Source organism: Apium graveolens, chromosome 6, assembly GCF_009905375.1.
Source record: "Apium graveolens cultivar Ventura chromosome 6, ASM990537v1, whole genome shotgun sequence".
NCBI lineage: Eukaryota > Viridiplantae > Streptophyta > Magnoliopsida > Apiales > Apiaceae > Apium > Apium graveolens.
The window spans coordinates 77267447-77282791 of NC_133652.1; the positions used below are offsets into that span (position 1 = coordinate 77267447).

Here is a 15345-nt window from a genome sequence, read left to right on the forward strand (position 1 = left end):
TCTGTAATAACCGGCTAATCCCAAGAAACTTCTAACTTCAGTTGGCATTTTTGGTCTTTCCCAATTTAAAATAGCTTCAATCTTTGTTGGGTCCACTTGAATTCCTTCAATACTGATGATGTGTCCTAAAAATTGCATTTCCTTCAACCGAAATTCACATTTTGAAAATTTCGCATAAAGCTGCTCCTTTCGTAATATCTCCAGTGTCGTTCTTAAGTGCGCTGCATGTTCTTCTTCCTTCTTTGAATAAATTAAGATGTCATCAATAAATACAGTGATAAATTTATCCAGATATTTCTTGAATACTCGATTCATCAAATCCATAAACGCTGCAGGTGCATTTGTCAATCCAAAAGCCATCACAAGAAATTCATAGTGTCCGTATCTCGTTCTGAACGCCGTCTTTGGAATATCTTTTGCCTTGATCTTTAACTGATGATAGTCTGATCGTAAGTCAATTTTTGAAAACCATGTTGCTCCTTTTAGTTGATCAAATAAATCATCGATGCGAGGTAAAGAATATTTATTCTTGATAGTTAACTTGTTCAGCTCACGATAATCAATACACAGTCGCATACTACCGTCCTTCTTTTTCACGAACAATACTGGTGCGCCCCATGGGGATACACTTGGCCTTATGATTTCTTTGTCGAGAAGTTCTTGTAACCGCTTTGCCAATTCCTTCATTTCAACAGGTGCCATTCGATATGGAGCTTTCGAAATTGGTTCAGTCCCTGACGTCAAGTCAATAGTGAACTCGATTTCTCAATCCGGTGAAAATCCTGGAAGTTCATCTGAAAAAACATCAAGAAACTCACAAACTACAGGAATATATTCAATCTTCGGATTACCCTTGTCGGTATCCAATATATAGGCTAAGTAAGCTTGACATCCTTGGCGTAACAATCTTCTCGTCTGCATCATGGTTAGGAATTTCTGCTTTTGCTTCTCACCTTTAAATGTTATCGTTTTATTTTCTTCAGTTTGCAATTTCACTTTCTTATTTGCGCAATCAATCTGAGCATTATTACTAGTTAGCCAATCTATTCCTAAAATAACATCAAACTCTCCTAACCTGAAAGGTATCAAATCAACTGAGAAATGACATCTCCCTATCTCAATATCATAACTTGGGCATACTCGATCTACCGTAACCTGATCATCATTTGCTAATTTTATGATTAATACTTCATCTAACCACTGATTCTCACAATCTATCTTAGAGATAAAATCTTCAGAAATAAAAGATCTAGTAGCTCCTGAATCAGACAATACTAGAACATTTACGGAATTCACAGGGAGTGTACCTGCAACCACATTCGGACTCTGTATTGCTTCCTTCATTGACATGTTGAAAGTCCTTGCCCTGGGCTGATTTTGTGGTGGTAATGGAGGTGGAGGTAATGCTAAAACTCTTGGAATACTAGCGGCCATTGCAACTCCTCTGCTCCTCTGCAGTCTTTGGCAATATGTCCTTTTCTCCCACACTGGAAACAAGTGACTTCTGCTCTTCCCATCAGACATTCTCCAGAGTAATGTCTCCTTTGCTTGCACTTGAAACACGTGACATTTGGCTTGTTGCAAATTCCGTATGCTTTTTACCACACGTTCTGCAATTAGGTATAGGCGGTCGAATAAACCTTTGCTGAGTTGGGGCAGGAAGTCGATTACCCATCCTCTGGTTGTTTTGTTCTGGTCTCCTGAAGTTTGTTTTTCCCCGGGCTTGAAATCCCGGCCTTTTGTTGAAACGAAACTGGAAATTTCCTGGTCCTTTCTCATTCTGAGCTGCTTCACTTTCACCTTCAATAATCATGGCCTTCTGAACAACAACCGTATAAGTCGTCAGTTCAAACACAGCTACTCTGCTTCGAATCCATGATTTCAATCCCTGCTGGAATCTCTTAGCCCGCTTCTCATCAGTATCCACTTGTTCAGGAACAAATCTAGCCAATTCAGTGAACTTGATCTCATAATTCGTAACTGATAAGTTATCTTGCTTCAGCTCCAGGAACTTGATCTCTATCTGGTTCTTCATAAAGCGAGGAAAATATTTTTCCAAGAATCTATCCCAGGTCACCACACCTTCTCCTTCCAAAACTTTCTTCGATTCCCACCAGTAATTGGCTTCGCCTTTTAGAAAGTAGCTAGCAAAATCCGTCTTCTGTTCTTCCTCAACTTTCACCAACGAAAAAGCCTTTTCTATCTCTTTCAACCAAGCTCTCGCCTTTGTAGGATCTGTGGAACTAGTAAATTCCGGAGGCTTTACCGACTGAAATTGCTTGAAAGTGATTGTAGGTGCTGCTGGTGGTACTTGATGTCCTGGATGAGCGGCTTGCTGTAACATCTGTTGTTGGAACTGCTGCTGTTGCTGCTGCATTTGTTGTTGCATCATCAGCATTTGCTGTTGCATGAGATGAAACATCTGATCCATCTGGTTATTATTGTTTTGGCCCTCACCGTATTCTGAAACACGGGAAAAAATCATTGGCCCTCAATATTTTCATTAGATGAGTCGGGTCGTGCTTTTCTTTTAGGTGCCATCTTTCTGGTAATGAAACAATGGGTTCTCTTAATAACAGTATATTAAACAGGTGTTATGAAATATAAGTAGTCTTTATAATATTAAAACAGTGTTAAAACAGTTGATATGGGGAAAGAAAACAGTTTAGTAAATATTTAAATAAATAAAACAGTATGATTTGTAAATAAATCCCTTTTTAAAATGCTTTAAAATTTTTTGAAAACATAAAGGGTACAACATGATCGTAAATAAAACAACATTTGTAAATATGCAACGGTAAAATAATGAAAATAAATATAAATGCTTAAATGACTGGAAATAAAATAAAGAAAACGTGGAAAAGATCATCTCATATATATATATGGGTAGGACACCGCTGCAGGTGTCAGTGCTTGATACAAAAACCTATGATATATCAGTCGTACTGCTACTACTATCAGTCAAAGTTAGTAGCTACACTCATACAAACTAGTCATAAAATACTATGCTGCCTCTATCTACAAAAATGTACATGATACAACACTCCTCTATCTGCTAGTCTCAGAATCCTTGTGGCACGTGACTCAACTCCTCCTACAATACCTCTAGCACTGCATCGGTAAGTCCCAACGCTCTACGATATGCTGTCTCTGCACTAATATCCTGCTGTCTCAAATCCGTAAGCTGCTGAGAACTAACTCGGTGAATCTGACGTAACCTCTCCCTCATTATGTAATCTGGTCGTAATGCTCGGACTGGACCATCCGCCTGCGTCTCAAACAATCCAAGAAACAATCCAAGAATCTCTCTGCACTGGTTCTGCCATCGAATCCTCTCCTCTCTCTCCGCCTGAAAACGCTGATAAATAACTGTATGATGCTCACGAAGATCCGTGCAAGAACCTGAGAAGGTAACGACCCATCTACTACTATCTCATCCATGAACTCCGGCTATGGAAACTGATATACCCCGAGAACAGGGGCATAAATAGCTAATGAGGCAGGGAATAAGACAGGCTGCTCCATAGGTGCATACACTGGTGGCTCTGCCTCTGGCTCCATCTGTGGAATATCTGGAATCTCAGGCTGCGATACTGGAATCTGCGGCTCTAGGTCATCCCACCGTGGAAGATCAATCATATCAGGAACATCAAACATCGGAGTCTCCAAAGGTGGAAAGTCAGGCATCTCCGGCTCAAAATAAGGGAAATAATCAACAAAGTCTGGTACCTCTAGTGGAGGTGGTATCACTGGTGCTGGTCCAGGTGGCAATGGTGGAGGTGGTGGCAATTGAGGAAAAATCTGCACTGATGCTGGGGCTAGTACTGGTGCTGCTACTGGGTCTGACTCAGTCCGCTCCGACGAAGAAGCCATCTAATATACATAAAAATAATAACACAAAACAAATCAAACCACATTCCTAAAATCATAACTTCTAATCACATAAACAGACAATCCTAACACTCTTACTTCTATTCTATCTAATTTTTCTATCTTATCTTAATCCTAACGTTCTTGTTTTCAAGGGTCAAAACCTAAGCTCTGATGCCAACTATAACACCCTCCAAATCCGGATTATAGATTTGGGGCATTATTAATAACAACTACAAACTAAACCTGCACAAGCGGAATATAAAAATAATAATTACCCCGAACTATTACTACTCAGGATCTTTTAAGGTTTGAGTTGAAAACAAGAACCACATACTACACTTTATTACAAACCCAAATAAAATAATCTGTCTCAAGAACTCTCTTTGTTACAAAACTTTATTCTATCTACATTCTCACCACACAACTTTTATTCAAACTACACAACTTTTATTCAACACAATATTACTACTTATCCTGTTAAACCTGATCTGGTAATTCAAAGCTCTCTTCGGGAATAGGAAGGAACACTCTTGGTATAAGTGGGTCCCGCTGCTTGACGCGCTTATTGACTACGCGGTTCCTGATGGATTTCATTCTCTACCTTAACTGTAAAACAATAGAAATAACAATAAAAATGGATGGGCCAAAATTGCTCAACAAGCCTGCAACAGTATATATAGTATAAAGAGAGAGAAATAAGTGAACCAATAAGCTGCTGCTGGTTTGAACAACCATCTGAATCTGTATAGGATAATAATTTGCCAACACTGGCGAGTGCCAAATGAACAAGACTGCAAACACGAACCAACATATGCACTATAACCTGCTGCTCAGTCAGGATACAGTGCAGATCTATACCCAACTGCATAGACCCAACCAACATAAAGAGTACTCAGGCAACTATGGCCTATTAAATAATGGTCTGGGTAAAACCCAGCCCGTATAGTAAACATCCAGTCCAAGGTATAGCATCCAGAACAATCGGAATGCTTTTGATATATCCCAAAATCAGGACATACCAGAGTATATGTAACAAGGGTAAAAGTATTGGAATATGAATAGAGGATTCAATAAATTGGGAGAAATCAAGAATCGAAATGAAATAGAAACAAGAATTATTAATTGGGTAACAGTGTATATGAACAATAATTATCAAAGCTAGCTGATATGATAAAAGGAAATATAATTCACTATTCTGAATTTAGAATAGGGGAAAAACTTGTCTTGCGCGTACTTAACCTGGTTCAACTCACCGCCTTCTGTCCCTAGCTTGCTCTGCCTTGCTAACACTGAACCAATCATGGAAAGATAGTCGTTTAGATAACTTACTATATACGTGTATCTCGAATTGATACCATGTAACCTTATCAGTCTACCCATGCGTTTCTATCTGACTCACATATATACACATATAATTATATAGCACGTAAGGTTCACATAGCCACGTAAAGCACATAGCACATAAAGCACATAATTAAGTTTTAGACTTATAATTATTTTTAAAATCGATACTAGATTCATATTTATAATAACTAACCCTATCTGATTTTATTACAATTTTTCGGGATTTATTCGACTCGATTCTACCCCTAATAGGGCCTATGAACAATTAATTATCACAAAACCACTCTCTTCCGGAAGAAATTATAACTTACAACTATTTTTATAGGGTTCGTTTCATTTTTCTGAGTCTAGGGGTCTTCGTTTCGCTCAAATCAGACTAACGGTTTAATTATTATGAATTAAACAAGATTTAGTTAATTAATAATTAATTATAAATAATTAATTATAATTAAATAATCCTTAATTACATTTTTAAATAATTAATTAATAATTATTGTATTTTTTAAAAAAAATAATAATTAATCCCTAATTATTAGGACTAATTACTATTTATTACAATTATTTATAAATTAATAATACTTACTCGATCGGATCGATTATTTACAAATAATCAATCGATTCAAATAACTGATACACTATTTATCGAATAAATAGTAACTGCTCGAATTATAATCTACTCAACGATTAATTACTCGTATAACTACGAGCTACTCGCAATCCTCACATAATTATCGAACCATTATATTATTATTGTAACTTATACGATTCGCTAATTAATTATCGATATTTAATTATACGATACAAATAGTTATTACGATATCCCTCGAATAAATTATCGCTCGAATAATAATTCTCGTTATCGAATCACTACTCGTATGAATACGAGTTACTCGTAATATTAACTAATTATTAGATTATTAATCGTATTATTTAATTATTTTTAATCCTTATTTATTAATTAATTACCTAATTATTAATTTATTATCTAATTATTAATTAATTAGATAACTAATAAATAATTAGATAAATAATTAAATAATTAATTAAATTCGAATTTCTAAATTAATAATACTATTTTTCAAAATTTAAAATTAATTTTTATTTAATTTTTAGAATTACTAAAACTAATTTCAGATTTTTAGAAAAATAAAATAAATATAAAAAAACCAGAAACACAAAACAGGGTTTCAGGGTTAGGGTTTTTGGATCAATCCCGGGTCGAAACCGGGTTGCAAACCTGGTCGACCCCGGGTTATCGGGTCACGAAAAACGAACCGGGTCGCCGACCGGTTCTAAAATCCGGCGACGAACCCAGGTTTCAGCCATGGACGAAACCACAACACTCCCGACATTTCTTCACGTTTCCAGTCAACAGCAACATCACGACTACTTCCCCCACCTTCCTTCTTCCTCCTTCGCCGTCCCCGATACCAGAGCTCGAAGAACAGGCGGCGGCGTCGCCGCTTTTCCGACGACCTTAAAATCAACACGAAACTCAGCGAACCCGGTACCATTCGACGGGAAGAACGACGATCTAAACGTCTCCAACAAAAATAACATCAAACAAGCAGCCAATCGTAAAACCCGAATTCAAGAATTAAAACCGAAAATATGAATTAAAAATCAACTCAACAATCAACAAAAATGATTACATAAACAGAAACTACATATCACAAGCTTCAAAACGGATACTCACACGTTCGATTTGGATACCGGAATCACGATCAAACTTCGGTTTGATTCTCTGCCCTGTTCTTCACCACAAACCCTAATTCCTTTTTCTTTTTATTTTTTCTGATTTTTAATTATATTTAACTGAAAAATTAACAATAAATTAGGTATTTATATTTATAAAAATAATACCCCTAAATAAAATTAAGGGGCTAATTACAATCCTAATAAAAATTTTTGGTCCCAATTTTTATAATTTTTGGGTATTAATATTGAATTTTTAAATATCCAATAAATACAAAATTAATGCTAAAAATTCCCAAAAATTGTGAATATTACAAAAATGCAAAGAAAAATGATTTATGATAATTTCATGATCATATAAAAATAAAAATGTGATTTTTGTGGGGTTTTTGGTACCCGAAGGGTTCCGGAAAAGTCGTTTTTCGCGAAAAAAGTAAATTTGTAAAACGTCTAGGGGTTCAGAATAACGATATGGTATAGAGCATTTTTGACAAAATAGGGCCAATGATTTTGTTTGAAATACGAGTTTTTAAAACATGGTTTTGTGCTGTACGAGTTTTGATATAAAATATATAACCTATGATAAAACACTCAATAAATATCCAAAACACGTTTGGATCAAAACAGACAACACGTAACAAATAACAATTAGGTTTTAATGACTCAACACATTTAATCACATAATAATCACATAATCTATCATTATTATGATATAATACAAGCGTAATTTCTCGATCGTTACAATACTGCAGTAAAGTTAGCCAGAAAATTACAACCGAATAAAAAAAGAAACAATAGTTGTATCAGTAAGATGCAGGGGAAATATCTGACAAGCAAGTGATGCCAAGATTACTTGCATTGTAAAAGCTGGACCTGGGCATTGGAAACCAAGAGGCCCCGGAAGAGATCACAACTACCCTCCCTTGGCTATTTCTTAAATGAGGAACTGCAAATCGAGTAGTGTAAACCATCCCCCAAAAGTTTGTTTCCTGAGAGATAGCCATAGACAGTTTCACAATCAGGCCAAATGTAAAACATCAACTATTTTATGTACATACATGGCAAACTTATAATCATCAATCATTTTGTGCACATCAGAGCACTCAAACAAGATTTCCATTGTCATTATTTAGCTTGTGAAATATAGTTCTTTATGTATCGGAGTAGCCAGAAAGTTGTTTTTCATAAGCAGGGCTGCAGGGATAAATCCAGAGGATTTGATTAATTAAAATAGATGCTTTTAAAAGAAAATAAACAAGTGGGTATGGAACTTGAAACATTTGTCCAAGGTGTTAAAAGGGTACTAGGAGGAGAAAAAACCAGGATCATAGGATATGTTATATTGTAACATAACATGTTATAAATTTTGTAAACATCAGTAATTAGCTAGCACAGTTATAGGTGATCAGAAGTAAATACCATGAGTGATCTAAAAGCTTCCATATCATCGACTTCTTCAAACATACACACTGAACCAATTCCAGCATTGTTCACTAAATGATCCACTAAAAAAACCGCATCAAACCATAGGCAAATCGGTTCAGTACTTAGCAGTCTATATACGCGTGATCAACATATTAAAAAATTAACTGCAAAGACATAACATTAATCGTAAATATAAAATTGCAAGAGAATGAGGCACTTGCATCTTCCAAAGTGACCAACAGTATGATCAACCATACGCTTGCAATCATCAATCTTAGACACATCAGCAGCAATTATAATGACATCAGGAGCCCCGAGCTCACGGGCAGCTTGCGCAACTTGCTCTAGCCGATCCACTCTCCTCGCCGCAAGAGCTAAACATGCCCCATGGCTTGCATACTCATAAGCTAGATGCTACATGTATTTGCATAAATACACTATTAACATTATATAAAAATTAAACATATGCTGCTTATTTATAAATTAATCAATCTTAGCATGCATAGTTTAAAATGAGTAATTAACAGAAACTTACCTCTCCTATGCCAGAGGAGGCACCGGTGATGAGAACAACATTTCCGGCGAGATATTCAGCAAAGAAAGAGCGGAAAACGGAAAAGAAGTACTTGAAAACAGCATATGGTGGCAAGAAAAACAAGAGGGTTAAGAAAGTGGTTGGGGGTGCAACCAAGTTTAAGAATCCGTTTATCAACACCATGGCTTTGCTTGTGAATTTGTAACTGACATAAACAAGTAGAAAAATTTCAAATGATGAAAATGTAATGTTCAAGTTTATTATTATCAATTTGTAGTCACAGATTGATATGCATGCAATATGGGGAATTGAGGTGAAGTGTCACATGGCATGCTATATATGCGACACGTATTGCAAGTAAAGAGTGCTGCTGTGGTGGCTCATCTTTATCATCTTGTCTTGATAATTCTAGATTCTTAATATATTTTTTTTAGAATTATCTAGATAGTTGCTAATTTATTATGTTATGTTGGAAACGATATGGCTAGTGTTATAAAGTACTTTTAATTTGGACAATTATTCGTAACATGTGATGTTTGGCTCTTTACGGAAAGTGAAATCCTAACAAGAAAGATGAATGAATGATAGATAGTATCAAAGATCGATTGCTAGGGAAATAAAACTCTTTTTTAATTTTATGCCATCTCATTTTTTAAACTGCTGTTGCTTAGTGCAGTTTTTTTTTTCTTTTATCCATTTTTACATAGTAACCATTGCCTGGCTTGCTGCTGCTGAAACAAGTTCGCCAAGCCTTTTATTCACTCCATGGTCTTCTTTTCTAGTCTTGTACGAGACAGACACCTCTGTAATCAGTACTCTTCGGGGCAAACCTCTCAATAAATTTTTGGACATTGTCATTGCGGTTATATCATTCAGTTCAATCACTGAGAATCGATGTGAAAACGTTATTATACAACCGAATTTTGTACAAATGAATTACTATCAAACAATAACAAATATGATAATGAATTGTTTGGTGTAATGTTTGAGCTCTTATACCCATTCGAGTGGTCAAGAGTTCGACTCCAAGAAAAACGTTAGCGCTAAATGGAATGAAAGGCTTACGAATATATATATTAGTTGCTTAGTTGATACAAAATCCAGCATATTGATTACCACCAGAGATCACCTTCATTCCTAGCTGGTTTTAGTTTTGGGAGACTGACTAGGCCATGTAATAAAAACAAGACGGGAAAACCACTCCATCAGCTCTGGACAAAACATCTGCCAATAGTACAACCATTTCAGCCAAGCAGGTACCATCAAAAACCTATCACCACATCTCGTCCCATTAACTATGGCCTGGGCGCTCCCTTCCACCGACTCCAACGGTACAAATCTCGCATTTGTCTGTTTAGAGCAGCAATGTTTTAGTAAAAACACATTAGTCGGTCTCTCAGAAAATCACATATAAACACATTAGTTGTGTTAGTTTAAGGAACAATACCAAACACCTTATGACACAAGCCAATGACGCATGATTCATCTAAGGTGTATACTTTATCAACTTATCGGAAAACTTACCTTTGACAAAAACTCGTCATTTGTAAGCTCCGAGCCAATCATACCAGGAGTTACAATACTTATCCCAATTTCTGATCCCACCTCGATCCGCAGTGTCTCAAAGAAGCTTATTAGTGCTGCTTTTGTCGCCTGAACAAAAATATCAACTAGTTTATATATTAACCATGCTCGGAAGAAAAACAAAATCTAGGCAAAAGAAGAGAACATTGAAAAAAATATTAGAAATTATATATATGGACCATATCTTACACAGTAAATGCTTAATCTCGGACAACTGGACCATCCTAATATAGAACTTATCACGATAATCTTTCCTTTGCTCTGTTTTAGGTGTGGAATCGCAAATTGAGTGCTGTATACTGAGCCCCAAAAATTTACATCCTGTACAATACAAGTGTTGGCATTACTTTTGAACTTTCCTAAACACGAAGAATGATGCTATCATTATATGGATGTGTAGACATCAGAATACCGTATGATGCAACAGGTTAGCTAATTACCATCGCGGATTTGTGATCACAGACATCCTTGTAATCTTCAAACATGCAAACAGGAGCCATTCCAGCATTGTTCACCAGGTGATCCACTGTTATTTGACCTTTTAGTTAAAGAAACTAAACCAAAATACTTTGTATGTCCTACTGGGAAGTGGCTTACAAGGATTAAGATATTTTCTTACACTCGTTACAGTTAGGATTATAATTAGGATATAGACATTTAAACTGGAATATGAAGTAATACATGCCTTACATTTATGAAAATGTTGGATTGTTTGATCAACAAAATTCTTGCAGTCTGCAGTATTAGAAACATCAGCCTTGACAACAAGCACATCAGGAGATCCGAGCTGCTTAGCCTTATCGGCTACAACACGAAGAAGGTCTTCTCTTCGGGCAACAAGGACTAAACACGCACCTCTTTTTGCATACTCATATGCCACATGCTGTAAGGCAATCAAATTCACATTCGACCTTCACATACATATTACAGATAGCTCTTTCTTTTTCATATACAAATTAATTCAGCCCCAGAAGCTACATTTCCTAGGCTACATATTAAGTAATATGCCACAAACATTCGTATTCCTAGTGAACCAACTATAAAATGCAAAATCTAAGCGGCCTTTTGGAGAAAGAAGTAAAAAAATGTACATAATTTTTTAAAAATTTAAAATATGAAATATAAATACACAAAGTAACGTGATTACAAAATATTTGTCCAAAAAAACAATTAAATAAGAACAGAGGTCGGAGGAAGTATATTGAAATATGCATGTATGATGTAGTTATAAAATACCTCGCCAAGGCCAGAAGAAGCTCCGGTGATGACAACTACTTTACCGGCAACATCTTCAATCAACAAAGTACGTTTCAGCAAGGAATACACAAGCTTGAACAACACAAATGGGGGCAGTATAAACGCTGCCAATATGGTTGATAGTAATGGTAGCAAAATATTCATATTTTTGTGAATTACATCCTTCATATTGTTGGCTACACCAAGAGGTGAATGCACAGCTATTGATTTTTCTCTCTATATTACAAAACAACTTTTTCCTTACAAGTCCTTAATATGTTAATATCACATATGGCTGATGTAACTACTATTTAGGCCCATGTCCAGAGGAATTTTCGCCAAACAAATGTTTACTTAAAATAATGTAAGGTGAAAAAATTGAACAAATGTAATACTAATTCATCAAAAAGAGTCTTTTGAGCATGATTCCCTATCTTTGTAAAAAGATCATTCTCTGTTTTGTTTGTTTCGATTGTGACTCATCCCAAAAATACTTGTGAATACATAATAATATATGAACGTATAGTATTATAAAAAAACTTATACTCCTATTTATAGAAAAATGTATATTTCTTCCATTTTCTGTTCGAGAAAAAATTCGTGCACAAACATAAACATAGCACGATGTAATTACACAGAACCAAGTACATAGACAAGTCCCAGTGATGAGTATAGTAAAGAAGTACAGAAAAAAGTCCCGCGGACTTGAAGATCTGACATTATTCATGAAAACTAGCTAATTGGTACGAAAAAGAACAAACTATCTAATGAGCTTCGCTGTTGGCCGCCTGCTCAGCAGCCCCTACACATCATTTACAACAACAATAGGGGTCCGTAACACTGACCTCCGTAATGTGGGCTGGCTTGAATTATGCAGTGTTGTGTTCTAAACTATCATTGCTGCTGCTTTCCCTCACTGGCAAATGCTGGTTATACTTGTAGCTGGTTTTAGTTTTGCCAGGCTCACTAAAACAAGACCGGTGAACCACTCCATCAGCTCTGGACAAAAGATCTTCCAGTAGATCTTCCACAGACTCCATTGCCACAAATTCCACTTTAGTCAGATTAGAGCAACAAGGTTTTAGAAAACTCCAAAATCAACAAATTGTTCACAAAATTTAAGAAATCATTGCAATTTTTTCATTTAAAATATTTAACAGCTACACACAATTCTTACCATTGGAAATGGATACTTGACTTTTAAAGGTAACTAGAGGTTGAAAGTTCAAGATCATCGGAAACTTGTGTGTGTGCGAGTTATCAGGATAAGAGCCCTGTCGTAAAATCCTACCCATCTTTTAGAAAATGAAAATTAAACACATGCCAACGACATCATGCTAATTTGTTTTAGGAACTTGACCAAACACCTTACAACCAAGCCTAGGACAGCCTCCTTCACCATAAGTGTATTCTTTATAAATTTAAAACTTACCTTTGACATAAACTTGTTATCGGTAATTTCCGAGTCGACTAGACCGGGAGTTACAATAGTTATCCCAATCTCTGATCCCACCTCGACTCGCAGTGTCTCAAAGAAACTAATTAGTGCTGCTTTTGTCGCCTGAACAAAAATATGAACTAGTTTACAAATTATTCACACAGCAGAAGAATACAGATCAAGGAAAAAAAACTATATTGAGAAACAAATTAGACATCACATTTTTGGACCATTTCTTACACCATAAATGCTTAATTTCGGACAATTGGACCATCCCAATACAGAACTAATTACAATAATTTTTCCTCTGCTCTGTTTTAGGTGTGGAATTGCAAATTGAGTGCAGTATACTGAGCCCCGAAAGTTAACATCCTGTACAGTACAAGTGTTGCCATTACTTTTAATGTTTACTTAGCAGAAATAATGAATATACTTATGAATTAGGAATTAGCTGTATAGACATCAGAATACAGTTTGATGCAACAGGATAGCTAATTACCATAACCGATTTGTGATCACAGACATCCTCGTAGTCTTCAAACATGCAAACGGGAGCGATTCCAGCATTGTTCACCAGGTGATCCACTGTTACATTCAGAAAAAACAAAACCAAGCTTACTCAGAATGTCCCACTCAGACGCAGTAATCTGGATTAATATAGATTTTTGCAGCTACTTCTATGAGTAGACCCCTGCAACCTTTTTGTAAAGGGATACCTATTATTATGTGTAGAGGTAGTGATTTAGGTTTGGAGAGGATTTGTTGTAGGCAAACTAATAAGTGCAAACCTTTCATTTGTGTTGCATGCGTACATGCCTATATGGTGACCTTTTTCAACTTTTATTTTCTATTATCTACAAATTCATCATTTTTAGAAACAAAGATTCGAAGTTTTGAGTTAAACATGCACTTACATTTGTGAAAATGAAGTATAGTGTGATCTACAAAATTCTTGCAATCAGTAATATTGGAAACATCAGTCTTGACAACAAGCGCATCAGGACTTAGTCTTAGAGCAACTCCAATGGAGGGTGCCAATGCCATGTGGCATGACGTGTCTTGGCACCCTTATTAGTATTCCATTGGAGTTGATGGAATGTCATTGGGGTGTCAAATGAGTTGGCATGGGATGTCAACTTGAGGTGCCAAAAGTTGTCATCCCATAAAGTAACAGGGAAAAGAAAAAAAAACCTATGCCAAGATAACTTACATTGTAAAAACTAGACCTAGGCCCAGGAAACCAGGAGGACCTGAAAGAGATCACAATTACCTTCCTCGGCTATTTCATACATGAGAAATTGTGAATCAAGTTGTGTATACCGTCCTCCAAAGCTTTTTTTCTCAAGGGACAAGTAGAATAGTGGTTGGTCCCTTTGTTGGATATTTTAGTGTAATTGGATTGATTAATTGATCAATATAATCATAATATTAAATTGAACAAGTCGGGAGAGTGCGGAGTGCACGCTTTATTCGAGTTTATTGTGATTTTGGTATTATTGTTTATGAGACATGTCCATTGGCAGCAACCACACCTGTTGAAATAAGATGTGTCTGTTAGTTTTGGCCATGACTGTTAGACTGAGATGTGTCTATTGGCAAAAGACTAAGATGTGTCTGTTGGAAAAAGACACTTATGCTCACATCCATATATAGGTGTTGCATTGATCAATTTTAGGGGTTGGTTAATTTTTTGAAATTCACAACAAAAACACATTCTCTCTTCTTGTAGAATTTATGACTTTATCCGATTGATTTATTTGAGTGAACCACAAATAACGTCAATCTGAAAGTGTTCACACGACTTCAGAAAAATCCAAGTTACTACCATATTTTCCCAACATAGATTGAAGTTATTATTTTTTTTTCTGAAGATGACGAACGGAGAATCTGCAAAAGATATGACAAGCAAGTTTGCAAAACTGGACAAATTTGAGGGTCAGGATTTTAGAAGATGGCAGAAGAAGATGCATTTTCTGTTGACCACGCTGAAGGTTGTGTATGTTCTGAGTACCCCCATGCCAGAAGTGATTGAGAATGAAACTATTGAACAAACAAGGAAGCGCTGCAAATGGGAAAACGATGATTACATCTGCCGCGGTCACATCTTGAACGGTATGTCTGATTCCCTTTTCGATGTATACCAAAATGTTGATTCATCGAAAGAATTATGGGATTCTCTTGAATCCAAGTACATGGCAGAAGATGCTTCTAGTAA

At 36.0% G+C, this 15345-nt stretch overlaps 4 protein-coding genes across 5 annotated transcripts; all 4 read right to left on the reverse strand.

The window, feature by feature from the left end:
• Nucleotides 1-2886: 2886 nt before the first annotated feature.
• Nucleotides 2887-5647, reverse strand: LOC141668517 (uncharacterized). The gene is made up of 2 exons (XM_074475412.1): nt 4357-5647; nt 2887-3873 (listed from the first exon to the last, which is right to left on the reverse strand). Exons 1-2 carry the CDS (start codon nt 4465-4467, stop codon nt 3451-3453), a joined length of 534 nt encoding a protein of 177 aa, XP_074331513.1. The 5' UTR covers nt 4468-5647; the 3' UTR covers nt 2887-3450.
• Nucleotides 5648-7583: 1936 nt separating this feature from the next.
• LOC141668514 (11-beta-hydroxysteroid dehydrogenase A-like) lies at nt 7584-9182 on the reverse strand. Its single transcript, XM_074475409.1, has 4 exons — nt 8873-9182; nt 8559-8751; nt 8332-8417; nt 7584-7901 (listed from the first exon to the last, which is right to left on the reverse strand). The coding sequence occupies exons 1-4, from the start codon at nt 9053-9055 to the stop codon at nt 7716-7718; spliced, it is 648 nt and encodes a 215-aa protein (XP_074331510.1). The 5' UTR covers nt 9056-9182; the 3' UTR covers nt 7584-7715.
• Nucleotides 9183-9705: 523 nt separating this feature from the next.
• Nucleotides 9706-11973, reverse strand: LOC141668513 (11-beta-hydroxysteroid dehydrogenase A-like). Its single transcript, XM_074475408.1, has 6 exons — nt 11693-11973; nt 11147-11339; nt 10897-10982; nt 10646-10777; nt 10397-10525; nt 9706-10222 (listed from the first exon to the last, which is right to left on the reverse strand). Exons 1-6 carry the CDS (start codon nt 11879-11881, stop codon nt 10010-10012), a joined length of 942 nt encoding a protein of 313 aa, XP_074331509.1. The 5' UTR covers nt 11882-11973; the 3' UTR covers nt 9706-10009.
• Nucleotides 11974-12301: 328 nt separating this feature from the next.
• LOC141668515 (11-beta-hydroxysteroid dehydrogenase A-like) lies at nt 12302-13816 on the reverse strand. Of its 2 annotated transcripts, XM_074475410.1 has the most exons (5): nt 13630-13816; nt 13371-13502; nt 13125-13253; nt 12870-12966; nt 12302-12746 (listed from the first exon to the last, which is right to left on the reverse strand). In XM_074475410.1, the coding sequence occupies exons 1-5, from the start codon at nt 13672-13674 to the stop codon at nt 12562-12564; spliced, it is 588 nt and encodes a 195-aa protein (XP_074331511.1). In that variant the 5' UTR covers nt 13675-13816; the 3' UTR covers nt 12302-12561. The 2 variants fall into 2 exon arrangements, with proteins under 2 accessions (XP_074331511.1, XP_074331512.1); XM_074475411.1 differs by lacking the exon at nt 12870-12966.
• Nucleotides 13817-15345: the final 1529 nt, after the last annotated feature.

What these genes read in the sequence shown, in the direction of transcription:
- LOC141668517 (XM_074475412.1), bottom strand. Translation starts at nt 4,467, where the DNA reads ATGAAATCCATCAGGAACCGCGTAGTCAATAAGCGCGTCAAGCAGCGG. An exon ending in GCTTTGAATTACCAGATCAG is followed by an intron (nt 3,874 to 4,356) that starts GTTTAACAGGAT and finishes TATGTATATTAG; the next exon opens with ATGGCTTCTTCGTCGGAGCG.
- LOC141668514 (XM_074475409.1), bottom strand. Translation starts at nt 9,055, where the DNA reads ATGGTGTTGATAAACGGATTCTTAAACTTGGTTGCACCCCCAACCACT. An exon ending in TGTTGGTCACTTTGGAAGAT is followed by an intron (nt 8,418 to 8,558) that starts GCAAGTGCCTCA and finishes CGGTTTTTTTAG; the next exon opens with TGGATCATTTAGTGAACAAT. An exon ending in AAGCTTTTAGATCACTCATG is followed by an intron (nt 7,902 to 8,331) that starts GTATTTACTTCT and finishes GCTATCTCTCAG; the next exon opens with GAAACAAACTTTTGGGGGAT.
- LOC141668513 (XM_074475408.1), bottom strand. Translation starts at nt 11,881, where the DNA reads ATGAAGGATGTAATTCACAAAAATATGAATATTTTGCTACCATTACTA. An exon ending in CTTCTTCTGGCCTTGGCGAG is followed by an intron (nt 11,340 to 11,692) that starts GTATTTTATAAC and finishes ATTGCCTTACAG; the next exon opens with CATGTGGCATATGAGTATGC. An exon ending in AATCCAACATTTTCATAAAT is followed by an intron (nt 10,983 to 11,146) that starts GTAAGGCATGTA and finishes GTCAAATAACAG; the next exon opens with TGGATCACCTGGTGAACAAT.
- LOC141668515 (XM_074475410.1), bottom strand. Translation starts at nt 13,674, where the DNA reads ATGTTTGAAGACTACGAGGATGTCTGTGATCACAAATCGGTTATG. An exon ending in GTGATCACAAATCGGTTATG is followed by an intron (nt 13,503 to 13,629) that starts GTAATTAGCTAT and finishes TGTACTGTACAG; the next exon opens with GATGTTAACTTTCGGGGCTC. An exon ending in TCAAGTATCCATTTCCAATG is followed by an intron (nt 12,747 to 12,869) that starts GTAAGAATTGTG and finishes ATCTGACTAAAG; the next exon opens with TGGAATTTGTGGCAATGGAG.